Raw genomic sequence first — 22,932 nt, forward strand, 5'->3', positions numbered from 1 at the left:
CTGAAGGAGTCAATTGGAGGAAGCGCTGCGTCACGTGATCACTATTTAACTCCGAAAAAGCTGCCCACAACAAGTGTGTAGTAATGATAATACACAACTAAACTAAGTACTCTATGAACTTATCCCGCGATAGGTTACACATGTGTAATATATAGCACAATTTCACCGAAAAACAACAATAATACTCAATATAGAATTATAATCATATTAATAGTAAGGGCAAGGGAGGGAAGGGCAATTGACTCCTTCAGCATTAAGAGACGGAATAATTATCATCATACTTCGTCTTCCCAAGGTAAGACTCGTATAATTTTTTAATTATTCCGTCTACTTTAATGCTGATAGGAGCCACTTGGAGATTTCAAAGCAGGGCAGGTTTTGAGGATAGTACTGAATTTGCAAAAGATTCCGAATGAGATTCAATGGGCTTTTTATAGAATCGAGCAAAGGTAGACTCCCTTTTCCATCCTGCCGTATTAAGTACATGCCATATATCTACACCCTTAGCTGCTGAAGAACAAGATGCTGATCGTGTGCTGTGTGCTTTAAATATGTTAGTATCCACTCCTGACTTGGTTAGGATAAGTCTAATCCAACGTGACAGTGTATCCTTGGAGACTCCTAAGTGAGGGCTAAGGGTGCTAATAAACAATTTATTAGAAGATCGAAGTGGTCTAGTCCGTTTCAAGTATGCTCGTAGATATGTCATAACACAAATCCGCCTGTCCTCATTAAATGCATGGAGTGTAATAATTGTTTGAGGATTAGAAGGCGAGTTATGTTTAAGCAATTTACTAATATGGAATATAGCTTTGCTATCATGAATAGATAAACAAGATGATTCAATAGTCATGGCATGAAATGATTGGCACCTATGTCCCGTAACAAGAGCACGTAGCATAAGAAGTTTGGCTCCTAACATAAAAAGGTTAAGATCACGAGCAGGGGAAAGTGATCTTAAATAATTTAACACAGTAGATATGTCCCAAACAGTAGTGTAACGGGCACGAGTGGGTCGAGAATGAAATACACCTTTCATAAATCTACACACTAGCGGATCTGAACCGGTCTCGTTCAATGTTGACACTGCTGACCTCGCTGTATTGATGGCACTGTATCCCAATCCAGATTGAAATAATATTGTCAAAAAAGCTATAGTAGTCTGAACATTTTTACTCATAGGGTCCACCCCATCAGCATCACAAAACTGGATAAATTTCAGTAAGTAACTATTGTACTGTTTTTGGGTGTTGCGACGCCAACTTTTCATAATTATTTTTAAGGCGTGCTTGGAAACTCCTTGTTTCCGGATTTTTGCCCTGATAAGAGACAAGCCATCAACTTTAGTTTTGGATACAAAGGGTGCACAGCTGCCCTGTCTGATGCCAATGTCAATAGGTGTTTTGAGGCTTTTAGATGGACCGGGGGCGCTATCAGCATAGTCATAAGTTTGGGGAACCAAGTCTGTGTTTGCCAAATTGGTGCTATCACCAACGCTCGCGATACTTTGTCTTGTTGTATCTTTTGTAGAGCCCTGGGGATCATATTGAATGGAGGGAATAAATACACAAATCCAGCCCATAAATGATAAAAGGCATTAATGGCACAGGCAGATGGGTCAGGATATAACGACATATATTTGGGAATAAGAAAATTGGTTCTAGAAGCAAAAAGATCAATTTCTGGATTTCCAAAATGATCACAAAGCTTATTGAACTCTGCTCGATTAAGCGACCACTCAGTATGAATAGATAATTTTCTACTATAATCATCAGCAATGGTATTTTCCACTCCGGGAATATGACATGCTGAAATCCATATTCCCCTGGTTTTGCACCATAAAATTAACTCTCGTGTGATGTCATTGCATTTAACTGAATGGGTTCCCCCCATGTTATTAATGTAAGAAACAGCTGTCATATTATCTACTTCTACCCGAATGTGACAATTGGAAATATCTTTGCACAAAGATTGAAGTCCTAAATAAACTGCTTTTATTTCTAGAACGTTGATGTGATCCATCTGCTCTTCTTCCGTCCACATACCCTGTGTGGCAACATCATTCATAATTGCTCCATAGCCATGACCTGAAGCATCAGTTCTCATCACAAAAGAAGGGTTATCTATATGTAATCGTTTCTTACTGTGGACGCCTTCAGACTTCCACCATTCTAATTCAATAAAAGATTGAACTGAAACTTTAATATATCTATCAAAGTTATATACTTGTTTGAGAGCCTCAATTTTTTGACACTCAAGACTTCTATAGAATAAAGGTCCATATTCAACAGCAGGAAAGAGGCGACTAACATGCCGATAATCTTAGCTAAAAATACTAACTGAGATGGAAGAAGGAAGGTTCTCAATCATACAAATAATCTGATCTTTCTTTTTATCACTTAAAGTCACTGACATATCCAAGGAACTGAGTACAAACCCTAAGTGCTCCATTTCTTGAAATGGGGTTAAGTTAGACTTATCTGATATTTCAAATCCTAACGAACGCACAATATTGGTCGTGTACTTCAAATTATGTTCGCATTCCTCATAAGAAGGGCCCTGAATATAAAAATCATCAATATACAAACTGCATATAATTCCCTTAAGATGCAGATGAGCAACAATAGGTTTCATGATTTTAGTGAAGATTCTAAGACTATCACGGAACCCCTGCGGAAGAACAAGGTATTGGTATAACGATTCATTATGAACAAATTTAAGAAATTTCGTAAAATCTGGGTGCATGGGCAAAGAATGGTATGCATTAGATAAATCTAGCGAAACCATGAAACATTTAGGTTCTATAAGTTGTAAACAAGAATGTAAAGTGTCCATTTTAAAATGGCGATAACGCACAAAGGAGTTGAGATGTTTTACATTTAATATCATTCGATACTTTTTCCTCTGCTCACCGGGTATAGCACGTTTCTCCCTAAGGAAAACATTATTAACAAAATCACCCTCCTCCGGTGTACATTTCTGGATAACACCATCCCTTTCATATTGTATTATCATCTCCTGTAAAGCTAACTTTTCATCCTGTTTAAATTGGATAGTATGAGCTGGTTTCATTTGAACAGGAGGGGACAAAAAATCAATTGCACATCCAGAAATACATTGAATAATAAAAGGATCAGAGGTATACATTTTCCAAGTAGATATAAATAATTTAGTTCTGCCCCCATGCAAATGGGTTACCTTATCCTTTAAGGGGAGGGGCGACACCTGAAACTATTTTCAAGAATAATGATTATATCCAATATCTTTTTATATTGGGACATTGCCTATGACCAATGGATTCGAACCATGTGATTTATTTCGGTGGGCGTGTCCGGTTGCCATGGTGACGGCCGCCATCTTGGATTTTACTCTTCTCTGGGTGCTATTTTAAAAAGTTACTTTCTCAATAAGTTTCCATGGAATTTTCTTGAAATTTGGCATGGTTGTATATTTGTATATTATATTAAAAAATACAGAGCATTTTTTAAATATTTTAAAAAGATTTTTATTTACAAATTTTTAAAAATTATATTTTTTCGGTATGATAAAAATCATGTTTTTTGACATAAAAATGTCAATTTTTCAAAAATAATAAAGATATTTAAAATTCCTTCTGTATAATTTTAGATAATCACTATAGCTCTAGACATGCAAAGTTTTAAACAAATTGATTGATAAATGACAAAATAAGATAAAAAATAGTGTTAAAAAATGTCATTTTGAGAAAAACGAGATCAAAGATAACAATGAATGAAAATAATAAGACAAAACGGTACAACCAGCTCAAAACATATCAGCACCGTATGAGGGTCCCCCGTGTTCTTTTTCTGCCTCCCTCTGGGCTTTTTCACGGGTCTGAGCTTTCATTTTGCGTCTTTTTTTTTCTCTTTGTGTTGAGCAACCCTTATGCTCTGGTCAAGTCTTTTTGACTCTGCTTGCTGACTCAACATCTGGGAGTGTTCTCTCAGTCCACCGATGCCCAAAGACACTTTCAGGGATGTTATTTCTATTGGACCAAAATTATACTCTGCACCAAACTCAACTTTTTTTAGGGAATGGAAGTATGTTTTATGGCATCTTGACCAAACAGAATTATGAAACCTTTCGTTTGGATTTTGTGTTGTCTTCATCTCACAACACTTCAACAAAGCATTTACAGGCTTCAAGTGCTCATGAATTAAATCAAAATTCAAAGGTGTATTTACACGCTGCTTGTGTCAACAGGATACACATGGGCAGTAATATATATTTTTTATAAAAGCATCTGGAGTCCGGTTCAGGAGGACAATACCTATGTTGAGGGAAGTCATTGATGTAATAACCGTGGTAAAGACCAGCAAGAATAGCCCATTTCATTTCTTTCCGCTGTGGCATTGCTTGGAATCGCTTTATCATAATACTACTATCACACACCAAATTCCAATCAAAGATTTGTAGTCACGGGTCAACCACGAGCCATCATAACTTTCTTGCTTTCTTGGCTTTTGTAGCAAATAACTGTTGCCAACGTTTGGATTTTTTTGTCACTTTAGGTATATTTATAATAATCCAGTAAAAATTGGAAATATTTAGAGATAATTAACGTGAATACGTGTCAAAATTTGATAAAACAACTGATCAATCGAAAGGTAAACAAATCGTAGTAAAATATAATAGTAAGAGAGGCGAACTTTCACCCTGACTCAACATCCAATCCCTGGCGCGGAGTCAGAGGTCTAGAACAAGGTCAGCCAATCAGATCGCACCATTCGTGATCACGTTGTATTTACCTGACAACTTGACCTCTTATCAGCTGTTTGACACACAATCTTTGTTCGCGACTAACAGTTTCTAAACTCCTCCCCTGCCCATATTCTGATATTTATGAGACTGAAACCGTGTCAAATAGACGGGCAAAGAGTAGACTAAACTATCGATATCAAAATTTACAACATCGATATGTATTATAATGCTTTTCAGTCCTATTATTTTCAGTTGAATTCTTACAAAAAATTGAAAAGTTTGGTATTTTCATGTCGACTTCCATGGTTATGAAAGACGATTTACAAACTTTATATTATCCAAATCACCATCTAAGTGCTGAAAATATGTGAAAAAATGATTGTTCTTTGATAATAAATAAAAAACTGAAATTTTATATTTTGACCCAAAAATCGATATTTCAGGTGTCGCCCCTCCCCTTAATTCCTCCTTTTGAATGTGTGTTGCTTGTGGTGTTGTTTGTGGTTGTTCCATGTCCTTGTATTCCCCCGAAAGGTGTTTGTCCCCCCTCCTTGACCTTTCCATGGTTGACCTTTGCCTAAAAAAGGAAACCTTTTCTGGCCATGGGACGGGTACGGGGAAAATCTCCTTGTGGTTTTTGCCACTCGAATAGAATCGTTCATGTCTTTAATCTTATCTTTAATGTTGCTCCCAAATAACTTGTCACTAACAGGATAGGAAGCGGTACAGAGAGCGTTGAGGTCATCTCTAATTTCACCGCGAAGTGACTGTCTTCTATAAATATCCAAACTATGAGAGGCATTGGTGAGCAAAGCGACTCCATCCGAAATATTTTCCAGTACTTCTTTGTTATCTCCTTTCACCATCTCCATAGCCCTGCAAACAGCAGTAATGCCTTTCATAAGCGATACCTGCACTTTCTGCAAGGATGCGTCCCTCATTCTAGAGGCAGGGGATATCTGTTTAAAAACCTCCTCATTGCATTGGACAACCTCTAGTCTAGAGCAATTTGCTGGCACTGGATATTTTTCAGAGAGAGCAGTAATCGTATCCTTGGGCAGACCGTCACATAAAACCTGTGTAACACCAGTTGAAACATTCTCTGCCAGCACCTTCCCTTTCACTTCTGTCCTGCCTACCACATTCTCGAAATATGAGAATGCCTGCTCCATCATCCCTGCATCTCTACTACTGCCTGGCACCATATCAACTGACCGCGAAAGGTCAGCATTACATTCTACATCTTTACTGCCTGACCGCGAAAGGTCAGCATTACTTACATCTTTACTGCCTGATCGCGAAAGATCAGACTCAATGTCATCATTACATATTGGCCGCGAAAGGCCAATATTGACATTAGCATCTTCCTCCTCCATTTCATTAAAACGGTCAAAGGCCTCCTTCATTTGGCTCACCACTGGCACCAATCCCATCAACACACTGAGTTGCTGTTTTATTTCATTAAAGTCCAGTTCACTGCTACCAACGCTACTGCTACCAACGCTACTACTACCAGCGCCTGCTCCACTCACTTTTCTGAATTAAAAATTCACCCCATACACCGGAGCATACTCAATGTCTCAATCGTTTCTATGTTATATGTTTGTGTTGAGAATATTGGCTATTAAGCTTAACTGCTGGTCAAAATTATTCGCGATGGTGGTGTACGAACGAATCGGCGGTCTCAAGAAGTGGGTGAGAGAGGGATCTAGTAATGACTTTGAGTTTGAAACGAATATTTTTGTGTTCGTGGATAGCTCACACGGTAGAGCCACGCTCTCACCTGCCAGGCGGAGTTGTCGTACCAATAAGGTCGCAGGTTCAAACCCCACCACCGCCGCGAAAAATTTTTTATTCTCTATTGTCTTCTGGCACTTTTCTATTCACTTCATATCTTGTTGTTACCAACATAAGTGCCTGCTCCACTCACTTTTCTGAATTAAAAATTCACCCCATACACCGGAGCATACTCAATGTCTCAATCGTTTCTATGTTATATGTTTGTGTTGAGAATATTGGCTATTAAGCTTAACTGCTGGTCAAAATTATTCGCGATGGTGGTGTACGAACGAATCGGCGGTCTCAAGAAGTGGTGAGAGAGGGATCTAGTAATGACTTTGAGTTTGAAACGAATATTTTTGTGTTCGTGGATAGCTCACACGGTAGAGCCACGCTCTCACCTGCCAGGCGGAGTTGTCGTACCAATAAGGTCGCAGGTTCAAACCCCACCACCGCCGCGAAAAATTTTTTATTCTCTATTGTCTTCTGGCACTTTTCTATTCACTTCATATCTTGTTGTTACCAACATAAGTGCCTGCTCCACTCACTTTTCTGAATTAAAAATTCACCCCATACACCGGAGCATACTCAATGTCTCAATCGTTTCTATGTTATATGTTTGTGTTGAGAATATTGGCTATTAAGCTTAACTGCTGGTCAAAATTATTCGCGATGGTGGTGTACGAACGAATCGGCGGTCTCAAGAAGTGGGTGAGAGAGGGATCTAGTAATGACTTTGAGTTTGAAACGAATATTTTTGTGTTCGTGGATAGCTCACACGGTAGAGCCACGCTCTCACCTGCCAGGCGGAGTTGTCGTACCAATAAGGTCGCAGGTTCAAACCCCACCACCGCCGCGAAAAATTTTTTATTCTCTATTGTCTTCTGGCACTTTTCTATTCACTTCATATCTTGTTGTTACCAACATAAGTGCCTGCTCCACTCACTTTTCTGAATTAAAAATTCACCCCATACACCGGAGCATACTCAATGTCTCAATCGTTTCTATGTTATATGTTTGTGTTGAGAATATTGGCTATTAAGCTTAACTGCTGGTCAAAATTATTCGCGATGGTGGTGTACGAACGAATCGGCGGTCTCAAGAAGTGGGTGAGAGAGGGATCTAGTAATGACTTTGAGTTTGAAACGAATATTTTGTGTTCGTGGATAGCTCACACGGTAGAGCCACGCTCTCACCTGCCAGGCGGAGTTGTCGTACCAATAAGGTCGCAGGTTCAAACCCCACCACCGCCGCGAAAAATTTTTTATTCTCTATTGTCTTCTGGCACTTTTCTATTCACTTCATATCTTGTTGTTACCAACATAAGTGCCTGCTCCACTCACTTTTCTGAATTAAAAATTCACCCCATACACCGGAGCATACTCAATGTCTCAATCGTTTCTATGTTATATGTTTGTGTTGAGAATATTGGCTATTAAGCTTAACTGCTGGTCAAAATTATTCGCGATGGTGGTGTACGAACGAATCGGCGGTCTCAAGAAGTGGGTGAGAGAGGGATCTAGTAATGACTTTGAGTTTGAAACGAATATTTTTGTGTTCGTGGATAGCTCACACGGTAGAGCCACGCTCTCACCTGCCAGGCGGAGTTGTCGTACCAATAAGGTCGCAGGTTCAAACCCCACCACCGCCGCGAAAAATTTTTATTCTCTATTGTCTTCTGGCACTTTTCTATTCACTTCATATCTTGTTGTTACCAACATAAGTGCCTGCTCCACTCACTTTTCTGAATTAAAAATTCACCCCATACACCGGAGCATACTCAATGTCTCAATCGTTTCTATGTTATATGTTTGTGTTGAGAATATTGGCTATTAAGCTTAACTGCTGGTCAAAATTATTCGCGATGGTGGTGTACGAACGAATCGGCGGTCTCAAGAAGTGGGTGAGAGAGGGATCTAGTAATGACTTTGAGTTTGAAACGAATATTTTTGTGTTCGTGGATAGCTCACACGGTAGAGCCACGCTCTCACCTGCCAGGCGGAGTTGTCGTACCAATAAGGTCGCAGGTTCAAACCCCACCACCGCCGCGAAAAATTTTTTATTCTCTATTGTCTTCTGGCACTTTTCTATTCACTTCATATCTTGTTGTTACCAACATAAGTGCCTGCTCCACTCACTTTTCTGAATTAAAAATTCACCCCATACACCGGAGCATACTCAATGTCTCAATCGTTTCTATGTTATGTTTGTGTTGAGAATATTGGCTATTAAGCTTAACTGCTGGTCAAAATTATTCGCGATGGTGGTGTACGAACGAATCGGCGGTCTCAAGAAGTGGGTGAGAGAGGGATCTAGTAATGACTTTGAGTTTGAAACGAATATTTTTGTGTTCGTGGATAGCTCACACGGTAGAGCCACGCTCTCACCTGCCAGGCGGAGTTGTCGTACCAATAAGGTCGCAGGTTCAAACCCCACCACCGCCGCGAAAAATTTTTTATTCTCTATTGTCTTCTGGCACTTTTCTATTCACTTCATATCTTGTTACTACCAGCACCGTAACTGCTCCCCTCCGTTTTCTTTCCTTTACCTTTCCCCTTCACACCTCTTACACTTCCTTTCCCAACACATTCCTTCTCGCTCGCCCCGTCTTTCACTTCACCACCTCCTTTCCCTTTCTTATCGTCCGCTCGGCTACTCTCGATTGTTTCTTTCTCCATCACTGACTCGGAACCAAAAATGGCGTTCATTGTTTGTAAACAAAGGGACCGAGATGGCAGGCGATAAATAGGTGTTAAACTATTGTTTAAAATTGCACAAGTTTTACGAATATATACACTATCCAGATGAATGAATTCACAACATATAAATTGAACACAATTCCGTTTGAAAATATAGAATAATAATAATATAGAATTTAAATCAAATTGAAGTTGGTGGGCTCCAGTGATCAACGCTAAAGCAACGCTAAAAAGTGATCACGTGACGCAGCGCTTCCTCCAAGTGGCTCCTATCAGCATTAAAGTAGACGGAATAATTAAATGATTTGTGAGTGTAGGATGGGTGTTGGAATAGGGACTCCCTTGTATTCGCCGTGGGTGGTGTAGACTATGAAGGCAATGAAAGAACGGAGGGTTATCATGTTCCATCAGTGTTAAGACACCCTCATCAGTCTTATGCAGCAACCGAGATACTTTGAGATACATTGAGATACCGTTAGATACCCTGTCCTATGTTTCGGCTTGGGTCGATGTTCAACTGGCAGTCTGCGATTTGAGGTCGAAGAAGGAAGACCTGTACAGCCTGTGTGTTGGCTGGAATTCTGTTTGGCTATGTTGAAGCCACGGTGAAAAAGGGCCCAAAGTGGCCAGTATTTTATGTCGCACCCGAATATGGGCTCTCAGGCGATATGTGTTGGGCCTGTGTGTTGGCCAGCAATGTGTTTTAGGCTGTATTGTAGCCGAAGTGGGCCTAATATGGCCAGTATTTTGTGTATCGTACCCGGTTATGGGCTCTAAGCGATATTGTGTTTTTGTATTTGTGCTCGTGAAGAGCTGACGGGGCTAGGACATAGCGCCCGGTAAATGCGTTTGCATCTTTGAACTTTGTAATTTTGACGGGGCTAGGACATAGCGCCCGGTAAATGTGTTTTGTACCCTTTTGAACAATATAATTTTTGGCAGCGCCCGATAACTGTTTTTGAGAAATATGAACAAAATACAATGTAATGTAAAGACGAGGAAGTAACATTCGATCTATGTGTTTTATTTTGGAACAATTTTGACTTGTAACAGGCTGGAACACCGCGCCTTGTGTGAACAATTTTGTTAATTAATTTTATTCTCCTTTCGGAATATGAACAGTTTACTTTGTACCATCATGTAATTAATAATTTCATTTTTAGTGGGAATTAATGAAACGGTTGCAACCTGGGTGGAGTATAGTTTATTTTGGTTAAAACTTACATGTATAGATTTTATATTGCTTTACTTCTTTTTACTTGTATGTATTTTTGATTTTTCCTGTCAATATATCCAATGTTATTCTGTTTTGCTCAATAACTATGAGCTGTTCCCCTTACTTTTTATTATAAATAAATAATTATGGCTCTCTTGTCAGATACGTTGTTCTGTTGGTGATCGTAACGTCCACGTCTACCTCTCCACACTTTAAGGTCATAAGCGGCCTTTGCATCCATTGCGAGTTGCGAACGCACCTTGTGACAATAATATATTATATATATAATATATATATATATATATATATATATATAAAATATATACACATGCATATACATCCTTGGTAATCTAATACCTAAAAATGTTAATGTGTACATCCCATGCTGATTGTGAATTCTTGTCATTTAAACAATTTAATTTAAAGCTCTTACTAAACTCACTCAATCCCAGACATTTTTGCTACTTTTCAAAATTGGAAAAAAAATGTATTAAAAATGAACACGTACATAGATCGTTTTATTCTACCAACTATTAACATGCAAAAAACTAAAAATATTAGCTTTGATACTACCTGCGCCTATGCCATGCTTTGTCTTATAAAAATGTAATAAATAGGCATGGGGATAACAGTAACCCCGGTAAACTACGGATATAATCGGTGTTAGTGTTGAGTGAGTTAACATGTATCCGGAATGATAATGAAATAAATATGTATCCTTCCTTGCGTAACGCGCGTATCACATTATTTTTACTTTTAATCTATGCAACAGTTGAATTTTAATTTTATCTTTCAATTTTTAATTGGACATGCTTTCAATTTTTAGGACGAGTAATTTGCATATTTTTTAATTTTTGTGTGTGTGCATATTTTACTATTTTGCATGCATATATTTCATTTTTAAAATAGATAAAATCGCGAGGCCAGGTAAACGTTGGTTGTTAGTTGTGGGCAATTCGAAATCAACATTACTAAACGATATATATATATATATATATATATATATATATATATATATATATATATATATATATATATATATATATAAATAAAATATATATATATATATATAAACATAAACATATATATATATATATATATATATATATATATATATATATATATATATATATATATATATATATATATTCATTTATTTTTTTTATGGAGAAAAGATGTATTGATAGAAGAAAACATTAATGGGAGAACAATCCCACATTAATACACCAAAAGAAAAACGGAACTCGCCATCCGGAAGTATAACGTACCAACACACAAAATTATGTGTAGCCATGAACATTTATTCATTTATAGTCTGATTAATACAGTTTAGTGAGATTTACTCATAAACATAGATGGCAAAAAAACAATAACAAAAAAAATATTTAAAAAATTATATAGCGCAATATCCACTAAATGTGCTCAAAGCGCTTTACAAGGGGTCCCTGGTCAACTGCAACATTTAACATGTAGGACGGGACATAATAACAAAGACCTGAGTGGCGTCAACTTCATTCTATCTATCTTTATATATATATATATATATATATATATATATATATATATATATATATATATATATATATATATATATATAACAACCCGTAACACTGGCATGCACTGAAGTCGGCTATGACCCCCGTCAAAACAATGAATCCATCGATCACAATTAATAGTCCAGTGTAATATAACCCACACGCCTCGACAGAAGGGTTATGTAATTACTAACCGCACACAGTGTCAATTCTATCGGCTATATACTGATGATGATGATGATGACGATAGTATAATGTATCGCCTGATGGTTTTAGTTGATAATAACGGTATCGATTACATGATTTGGTACTAAATGAATTAACGTATCATGTGACACATCAAATCGATTTTTTAAAAAATATCAAGGTCGAGGGACAAAATTGTTGTCTACAATTTTTTGTCTACAAGCCCCCAAAATACTGGCAAATCTAAAAATTATATATATATATATATATATATATATATATATATATATATATATATATATATATATATATATATATATATATATATATATATATGAGCCAAGGTCAAAAGGTGCCCCCCTGATACCAGTGTTAAGAAAATTTGATTTTTACTTAATTATGAACTGTTTTCATTGGGTTAATGCTTGTAATCAATTGATAATATGAAGAAGAGATAAAATAAGATAGCTCAACATACTCTGTTCAACAGAATATGAAATAAACAACTTGAAAGTGAAATTTGAATGCTGTTTGGCGTGTGCTTAAAACGAGCTCAACGCATCACCTTTTTAGAAAGCATGTAGAAATTAAATGTGATGTTTTAGCTCACGTGATTGAAATTTGACTAATAGTATAAAGTCAAATTTTACTTTTAAACGCAATTGCAGTATATAACATATCTGATTAAGTTTCATATAGAGTTCTTAAAAAGTTGGTGTTGCTTGTGACCTTTGGTGTCATCAAACACAACACAATACTAAGACTCGGCACGAAACTTTAAAGCTCATATTTAATGTTTATCAAATGCTTTATTATTAGAAAAAAGCATAGATTTACTATCTGAACTTAAATCTTGGAGTAAATGTATACCGTTTTGCCGATATTGAGGTTTATTGGTTTTGGTGTCATTTGTCACAAGCAACACGCATGCGTGAACACGTGGAAGTTTGTTTCGTTAAATGGCGATTCGCAATTTTGATCCACCCTTCTTACCAGTCTTTGAAGTGCAGCACTTTCATTTGCCTTTCCAGCAAATTTCATATGGCTCCAGGCAGAAAAGGTAAGTTGAACTTTGGTGTCATCGCTATTTTACATTGTCACAAGCAACACTTGCTATTGGATGTTACAAAGTGCCACCAAATAATTATGTTTTCAGCTGTTATTCTATTTACAAATATGATATTATTCTTGCGTCCTTACTACCGTTGTGTTGTTGATTTAGTGGTGATTAGTGTTGATTAACATTCTATTCTAACCAACAAAATCACAGAAAATTGACCCTAACTATCTTCATAATTCACTGGTAATCGCCAATAGGGGCAGACTACTGGAGACTCGGAGAAGATCGATGGAAACAAAGAGAGATGACATCCTTCCGGTTGGACCTGGGGTGAGGTTCGGAAGCTGGGCGGAAGACAGAAGTCATTGGCGCTCCTCACTGTCGGCCTTATGTGTTTATGAAACACAAAAGAGAAGTAGTAAGTCGTGTTTTTTGTTTGTTTTTTTTTTAAAAGGGTTTTACGGCGCTTGCAAAACATTAAGGTCGTATCAGCGCCAGTAAAAAGGAAGTTAATGGTATAGTAGAAAGTTCTAGAATTACAATTAAAGCACCCAAGAAAAGGTAAGACATAGGGGAATTGGGAACAAATAGGGATCAGAAGTAGATTCCAAGAGCACACTATCAAAGTAGTCAGTTTGAGATCATGCAAAAAGTCTCACCCAGACACTAACACAGGTCCCCACTAAGAGGAACACACTCAAATGTTTACATTTTACATTCAAAATAGCACATATACCAATACATAACAGAGAGATGATTTACAAGGAAAAAAAATATCATCTACCAAAACAATAACTATACTTTTGAATGTCTCCCTCCCAGCCAAGGACTCCAGCCAGGACCAGGACGAAACCAAGTAATCCCATTCCAATACTAAGACAGAAAGCAAATTGGAAAACAGATATAGGGGGGTAGAAGACGCAGTATGTACCTCCCTGCCCACTATGGGAGGTTAGGAACCCCACCCAGTAAGTCATACTTCACTACAAATATAAAAGTAAGCATCAATATATATCACTCCGTCAGAACATAGTTATAAGACGGCGGGTATGTGGTCTCGCTTTCGGATCGGAAGGTCCTGGGTTCGAGCCTCGCTAGGCGCATACTTTAGTCCTTGGAAAAGGCTCTTCACTCCTCTCAACGTACTCGGGTTTAAAAATGAGTACCGGGCACAGCGTTGTCTTGGTCCGAAGAAAAAAAAAATGTAATGTCGCCTAACAGGCGTCGTGTAACGTCCTGCGTGTTAAGTGTTGCTGTTGGCCTGGGACCCCCTTGTAAAGCGCTTTGTGCACGTTAAGTGGATATTGTGTTATTTATTGTGTGCGCTTGGCTAAGAAACGCATAACATTGCCATCCGGAAGTATAACGAACCAACACACAAAACTATGTGTGGTCAACAAACAGTTTAGTGAGAATTACAAACATGGATGGCAAAAAAAAAAAAAGGAAAAAAAAAGCAATAGCAAAGACCTGAGTGACGTTAACTTCGTTCTATCTACTATATATAGTGTGCGCTTGGCTAAGAAGCTCACAACATTGCCATCCGGAAGTATAACAGAAACAAAACCATATGTAACCATGAACGTTTATAGTCTGCTTAATACAGTTTAGTGAGAATTACTCATAAACGCGGATAGCAAAAAAAAAAAAAAAAATTTAATTAAAAAAAAAAAACAAAAAAAAAAAAAACAATAACGAAGACCCGAGTGACGTCAACTCCATTCTATAGATAGTTCGAAGATGACGTCACTCAGGTCTTTGTTATTGTTTTTTGCCATCCGCGTTTATGAGTAATGCTCACAAAACTGTATTAACCCGACTATAAACGTTCATGGATACACACAGTTTTGTGTGTTGGTCCGTTATACTTCCGGATGGCAATGTTATGAGCTTCTTAGCCAAGCGCATACTATCTATATATAGCGCGAAATGGTCAATGTTTGTTATCTATATACACAAGCACGTTTAAAAAAAAAAAAGCTTTCGAGACGACAAACCAGCAAAAATAAATTTTTTAAAATGCCCAGGCGAGCAGATTATGTGAACGTGAACGGGTTTCCCCATATTATCATCGCCGCCCACTACATTACACCGAAAAAGGGGGATGGGAAGAGAGATGATGACGTGAGTAGGCTATTGAGTACGTACAAGAACAACACGACATTTCGAACTGAGGCCACGCCACACCCGATAGTTCCATCGTTTCCATTTCAGTCTTGAGAATTAATGGAGGAGTTGACGTCACTAGGCTATTTATTTGTATCTGGTTTTATTTTATAGATAGATAGCAGGGTTGCCAATTGGATTCAATAGTCTGATGTCACGTCGCCCAGCAACGACGAGCAGCTTGGTTCTAAACAAAGAAAATCTGTACTTTTTATTCTTCATCCTGGTTAGAACTTTTCATATGTCATGTGATCAGAATGTATAAAAGTCAAAACATGATCATATTTATAATGCTTTTCTCCTCTGGATACACTTTTATGCCCATCGGAGAAATATTTCATAAGGGCCTCCGCCATTGTTCCGATAGTTTAGAGTCAGTTACTAAGTTACTATGCGCCAATACGAGGGAAGTGACGTCATGACTGTAGAAGCCAATTCAGGAGGCAAAAATTTACTGAACTTTTAACGCAAACACATTGACCAAGCCCTTTCTGAGTGCTGAACTTTGGGAAAAAGACATTATGCACATACTTTATTTTTTCATTTTATCAGGTGATTGGAAAATATAGATAGTATGCGCTTGGCTAATCTCACAAGATTGCCATCCGGAAGTATAACGGATTAACACACAAAACTATGTGTAACCATGAACGTTTATAGTCTGGTTAATACAATTTAGTGAGAATTGCTCACAAATGCGGTGGCAAAAAAAAAAAAAAAAAAAGAAGAAGAAACAACAAAGACCTGAGCGACGTCAACTTCGAACTATCAAAAGATAGTATGCGCTTGGCTAAGAAGCTCAAAAACATTGCCATCCGGAAGTATAAAGGACTAACACACAAAACTCTGTCTTACCTTGAACGTTTATAGTCTGGTTAATACAGTTTAGTGAGAATTACTATTAAAGTACACCTAAGAAGAAGGATGACATAGGGGAATTAGTTCAAATATAGAACAGATGTCTAGATTCCAAAAGCACACTATCAGTGTACTTAGTTTGAGATCACCAAAATGTCTCATCCTGACACAAGCACAGGACCCCACAAAGAGGAATACACTCGAATGTTTACAAAAATAAGACGGTACATAAGAGAGAGAGAGAGAGGGAGAGAGAGAGAGAGAGAGAGAGAGAGAGAGAGAGAGAGAGAGAGAGAGAGAGAGATAGAGATGATTTACGAGGAAAAAATATCATCTCCCAAAACTCTATCCACGCATTTGACTGTTTCCCTCCCAGCCAGGGTATCCGGCCAAAACCAAGTAATCTCAATCGAAGACAAAGACAGAAGCAGATTGGAAAACGGATATAGATAGTATGCGCTTGGCTAAGAAGATCACAACATTGCCATCCGGAAGTATAACGGACCAACACACAAAACTGTGTGTAACCATGAACGTTTATAGTCTGGTTAATACCGTTTAGCGAGGATTACTCATAAACGCGGATGGCAAAAAACAATATCAGAGACCTGAGTGACGTCAACGTCGAACTATCTATAGGGGAGTAGAAGACTCAGTAAGTCCCTCCCCCCTGTCCACTGTAGAGCTTGGACTATGATGACCAATCAACTGCTGATGTACTAGAATATACGACGACTATTAGAGGAGGGAGAGAGTGATAGAAAGAGAAACGGGTGGTGGGTGGAGGTGGAGATGAGTGATTGAGTGAACGAGAGACAGAGAGAGAGAGAGAGAGAGAGAGAGAGAGAGAGAGAGAGAGAACAGGGATAGTTAGCCATTAGACAGACTGATGGATGGATAGATAGATAGATAGATAGATAGGTAAGTGGGTAGGTAGGTAGGTAGGTAGATAGATAGACAGACAGATACGCGGATAGATAGACCACAGACTGATGGATGGATAGATGGATAAATAGATAGATAAGTAAGTGGGCAGGTAGGTGGTAGATAGATAGATAGACAGACAATTGGACGGACGGATATGTAGATAGATAGATAGATAGATAGATAGATAGATAGATAGATAGATAGATAGATAGATAGATAGATAGATAGATAGATAGATAGATAGATGTAAAATCCTCATAATCTCTCTAAATCATGATAAATCTGTTAGCTAACACGCCCATCAAGCAACAGATTTGGCACGACAGTCGTTGTCGTCTAACTGACCGTTTCATCTCTGACGTGACGACGATGCGATACGAACGTCGAAGGGATCGATCAGGTCATCCGATCCACGGCATAACTGCCAACCGACGTGTTTGCAAATTTGCAGGTCTGATAACTCGAAATGTCACGGGCTCATTGCTGTAGTGGAAATTCTCTCAAACCAAAGCAGAATATTCTCTATAGAACAATCCCACTGATAATAATAATAATAATAATAATAATAATAATAATAATAATAATAATAATAATAATAATAATAATAATAATAATAATGATAATAATAATAATCATAATAATAATAATAATAATAATAATACAATAATAATAATAATAATAATAATAATAATAATAATAATAATAATAATAATAATAATAATAATAATAATAATAATAATAATAATAATAATCTTAATCATAATAATAATAATACTGCACACTTATATAGCGCCAACCTCTCATGCAATACGAGCTCTTGGTATCCGACAAATATGTACACATAGCAGCCATCCCTTAACACTAACACCATCAAGAACAGGATTAACTTTTTTGTTTATATATATACATTTATTTGTGTAAAAAAAAAAAAAAAAAAAAAAAAAAAAAAAAAAAAAAAAAAAAAAAAAAAAAAAAAAAAAGAAAAGAAAAGAAAAGAAAAAAAGTAATCATTCAGAGCCATTAGGTCCGTGGCGGAGCCGACGTTTATCCCGGTTTCTACAGCGTGAAACGGACAAACAAAATAACAATTGCTTGCTAATCTTTGGATAGAGCGCTAGTCTATTAATTGCAAAGTACTTTCCGCCAAACCCAACACACACGCACACATACACACACACACACGCACACATACACACACATACACACACACACACACACACATAATTATATATAATAATATATATATATATATATATATATATATATATATACATACACACGGAGAAAGACAATAGAGATGTTATCTAGAATAATGTGAAGAAAGAGACAGAGATGCAGATATAAATAGAAAGAGAGAGAGGGAGAGAGCGGTTCAGAGAGAGATGGAGAAAAAACGAGAGAGAGAGAGAGGGGAGAGAGAGAGAGAGAGAGAGAGAGAGAGAGAGAGAGAGAGAGAGAGAGAGAGAGAGAGAGAGCTCGACATGATCAGTTTACTGTAAGAACTTACAAGACGAGTAATCGATAAAAATAGCTGAGACTTCAGCTCATCACAGACAAGATGCTAAATTCAACAGGTCTGAAATAAAACTGTCGTATCAATATCAATGTGACCAGTTTACAGATGGTTAGAATTTGGCGTCACTCAGGTCTTTGTTATTGTTTTTTGCCGCACACGTTTGTGAGTCATTCTCACTTAACAGTATTATCCTGACTATAAAAGTTCATGGTTACACTGTGTGTTGGTCCGTTATAGATAGTTCGAAGATGACGTCACTCAGGTCTTTGTTATTGTTTTTTGCCATCCGCGTTTATGAGTAATGCTCACTGAACTGTATTAACCCGACTATAAACGTTCATGGATACACACAGTATTGTGTGTTGGTCCGTTATACTTCCGGATGGCAATGTTATGAGCTTCTTAGCCAAGCGCATACTATCTATATATATATATAGAAAGAGCAAAACTGACGTCACTCAGCTCTTTATTACTGTTTTTAGACAGCCATATTGGTGATTTGTTCTCACTAAATTATATCAGACTATAGATGGTATGCGCTTGGCAAAGAAGCTCACAACATTGCGATCCGGAAGTTGAACGGAACAACACACATAACTATTTGTAACCTCATAAACGTGGATGGCAAAAAAAAACAAAACAAAAAACAACAAAACTCAAAGGCCTGAGTGACGCCAACTTCATTCTATCTATAGATAGAATGCGCTTGGCCAAGGAGTTCACAACATTGCCATCCGGAAGTATAATGGACCAACACACAAACTCTGTGTAACCATGAACTTTTATAGTCTGGTTAATACAGTTTAGTGAGAACAACTCACAAACGCGGATGGCAAAAACAATAACAAAGGCCGGAGTGACGTCATCTTCGAACTATCTATAAAGTTCAAGGTTACACATACTTTTGTGCAGAGGTGCATATCATCAATGGGAGCGATCTATATTCTTCATGTTTTCGTCCAACCAAGTCATCAATCACATGATTTGTTGCTGTCCAACGATTGGATATTTCTTACCAAATGTAAACACGCTGCTTTGTTTACAAATGTTATATAAACATACCCATGTGTCAAGCTGAATCAAATGACCAATCGTGATGTTAGATATTTCAAAAAGCTGTGAACACGTTTCACTATGTGGGTCACTTTGAGAACATTTAGCAATGTGACCAATGACCTCGAGCACATGGAAAGTTAATAAAGATCCTGCCCATTCGACACAGCGACATCAGGGACTTAATATCATTTAATTTACATTAAAAGTTGGCCGTCTGAGCGTGGCCTTCGTAAACTCATGGCCTGATACTAACCCCCAAATGACGTCAAAAGACAGGTCTTTGGCCACAAAAGAAAACAAATCGTGACCAACTGAGCTATCCGGACCCCCCAGCCCCCACCCCCCTTAAAAAAAAAACAAAACGAAACAAAACAAAACCAACAAACGTTTCCTTTATGTTCACATTAATCCAGAGAGTCAACAAGGGACATAAATATTTCCTAAATTTACAAAATACATTTAAAAAAAGACATTTGGCCAAATGTTTGTTTTTTTTTCTGCTTTTGTATACATATTATGCGCTTGGCTAAGGAGCTCACAACATTGCCATCCGGAAGTATAACGAACTAACACACAAACTTTGTGTAACCATGATCGTTTATAGTCAAGTTAATACCGTTTAGTGAGAATTACTCATAAACCGGATGGCAAAAAAAAAAAAAAAAAAAAAAAAAAAAAAAAAAAAAAAAAAAAAAAAAAAAAAAAAAAAAAACCTATTAACAAAGACCCGAGTGACGTCAACTTCATTCTATCTATAGATAGAATGAGCTTGGCCAAGGAGTTCACAACATTGCCATCCGGAAGTATAACGGACCAACACACAAACTCTGTGTAACCATGAACTTTTATAGTCTGGTTAATACAGTTTAGTGAGAACAACTCACAAACGCGGATGGCAAAAACAATAACAAAGGCCTGAGTGACGTCATCTGATTACTATCTATAGGGAGGACGATTTTCGGATCGGAAGGTCCTGGTTTCGAGCCTCGCTCGGTGCGTAGTTCAGTCCACGGAAAAGGCTCTTTACTCACATTCTCTCATAGAGAATACAGACTCCTAGTAATCTGTGGATTCTCTCGCCGTACTCTAGGTGTAAAATGATAACCTTGCCGTTAACAGCAGTGTCTCTGTCGGAGAAAAAAAATGCAATATCGCCCGCCTAACAAGCGTCATGTTTCGTTCTACAAGTTACGTGTTGCAGCTGTTGGTCATGGGACCCCTTGTAAAGCGTTTTGAGGACGTTTAGTGGATATTTTTAATTTCTAATTTTAATTGAGCTTTATATAGAGCAATAGCCATTAAATGTGCTCAAAGCGCTTTACAAGGTGTCCATGGTCAACAGCAACATTTAACATGTAGGACGGGACATGACGCATGTTAGAGGCGATATTACAATTTTTCGAACAAAGACAACGCTGTTAACGGCCGGGTACTCGTTTTACACCTGGAGTACGATGAGAGAATGTGAGTAAAGAGCATTTTCCAATGACTCAACTATGCGCCGAGCGCAAGGTTCGAACCCAGGACCTTCCGATCCGAAAGCGAGTGTCATACCACTAGACCACATAGCCGCACATATATTAGAGCTCATTAAACAAATATATATATATATATATTTTTTTTTTTTTTTCGCTATAGATAGAATGCGCTTGGCCAAGGAGTTCACACCATTGCCATCCGGAAGTATAACTGACCAACACACAAAATCTGTGTAACCATGAACTCTTATAGTTTGATTAATACAGTTTAGTGAGACCAACTCACAAACGCAGATGGCAAAAACAATAACAAAGGCCTGAGTGACGTCATCTTCGAACTATCTCTTGGTTAGGGATCCCTTGTAAAGCGAAATATAAACGCTCAAGTTTGATCTGCTTTTTGTTTTTTTTTTTCTTGTTTTTTTTTGTTTTTTTTTAAATTAAATATCTGGTTCTGGGATCACACCAGTTTGTGATAACAGGTGGCGTATTTATCAATAATAATAATAATAATCTTTATTGTCCAAATTAAAGGCAATTCATGTGAGGTAAACAATGTTCAGTTTGGTTCATGGTATGAACATCAACACATTTACAAATACAGACACAGCCATACACGAACATACACGCTTGCACATTGTTTCTACACGTGTATACAAAAGAAATGAGCGTACATACAAACACATATACATACATACATACATACATACATACATGCAGACATACATACAAACCAGCATATCATCGTATATGCATGCCTACATTCATACATACATACATACATACATACATACATACATACATACATACATACATATATACATACATACATACATACATATATACATACACACAGACACACACACAGACAGATCGAACGATACGATATATTTGCTGGGACAGCAGATAACCATATTATAAATATAGTGTCTTATATTAAGAAGAAGATGGCAATGATTGTGATGATGATGATGATGATGATGATGATGATGATGATGATGATGACTACGATAATGATGATGATGATGATGATGATGATGATGATGATGATGATAACGACGGCGGCAATGTCGATGATGATGATTCACGACACTGCTTCTCGTTATTTTCATTGGTTGTCTCATTTTTCCACAGAAGATTTGTTAATTAATTTTATGGCGGTTGGAATGAAGGTTGTCTTATGTCGATTTGTCCGACATTTTGCTTCTAGATACCGTCTTCCGGAGCGCAGAAGTTGGAATTTTTCGTTCAGCGGATGCCTCTTTTCGTTGATAATGTTAAAAGATTTCTTCTCAACTGCATTAATATAAGTTGTGTCAAGGCTTCTAAGGTCTGTGTTAATTATTTTTGAAGCCTCTCTGAGGGTTCTATGTAGTTTGGATTTTTCTTTTGTTCCACAGCTTCCATACCACGTTGTGATGCCAAACGAAACGATACTCAATATTAATGACTTGTAGATTTGTATCATGGTCTTTCTGTTCACATTGAAAGACCTTAATTTTCTGAGTATATACAAGCGCTGGTTACATTTTTTGATGACATTGTTGGTGTGCGATTCAAATCTTAGACTGTTTATCTATAATTACACCAAGGTATTTAAACGTTTCAACAGTTTCAACCGCCTGATTGTTAATTTTTGTTATTTGTCTTGCTCTTTTTCCTATTTTTCTGTGATCAAACAGTTGTTCCTTTGTTTTTGTTACATTGAGCTCTAGACAGTTATCGGCACACCAT

General features: G+C 37.4%; 2 protein-coding genes across 2 annotated transcripts in view; both read right to left on the minus strand.

The window, feature by feature from the left end:
• Positions 1 to 22,932, minus strand: part of LOC144957404 (solute carrier organic anion transporter family member 3A1-like) — a 123,920-nt gene that overhangs the window by 34,390 nt on the left and 66,598 nt on the right. The gene's annotated exons all lie outside the window — the stretch shown is intronic.
• Positions 362 to 9,209, minus strand: LOC144956349 (uncharacterized). The gene is made up of 5 exons (XM_078886846.1): positions 9,050 to 9,209; positions 5,279 to 5,932; positions 2,337 to 3,062; positions 1,930 to 2,171; positions 362 to 1,534 (listed from the first exon to the last, which is right to left on the minus strand). Exons 1-5 carry the CDS (start codon positions 9,207 to 9,209, stop codon positions 362 to 364), a joined length of 2,955 nt encoding a protein of 984 aa, XP_078742972.1.

This window comes from Berghia stephanieae, chromosome 11, assembly GCF_034508935.2.
Source record: "Berghia stephanieae isolate SIO BIC M18660-M18661 chromosome 11, UCSD_Bste_1.3, whole genome shotgun sequence".
Taxonomy (NCBI): Eukaryota; Metazoa; Mollusca; class Gastropoda; order Nudibranchia; family Aeolidiidae; genus Berghia; species Berghia stephanieae.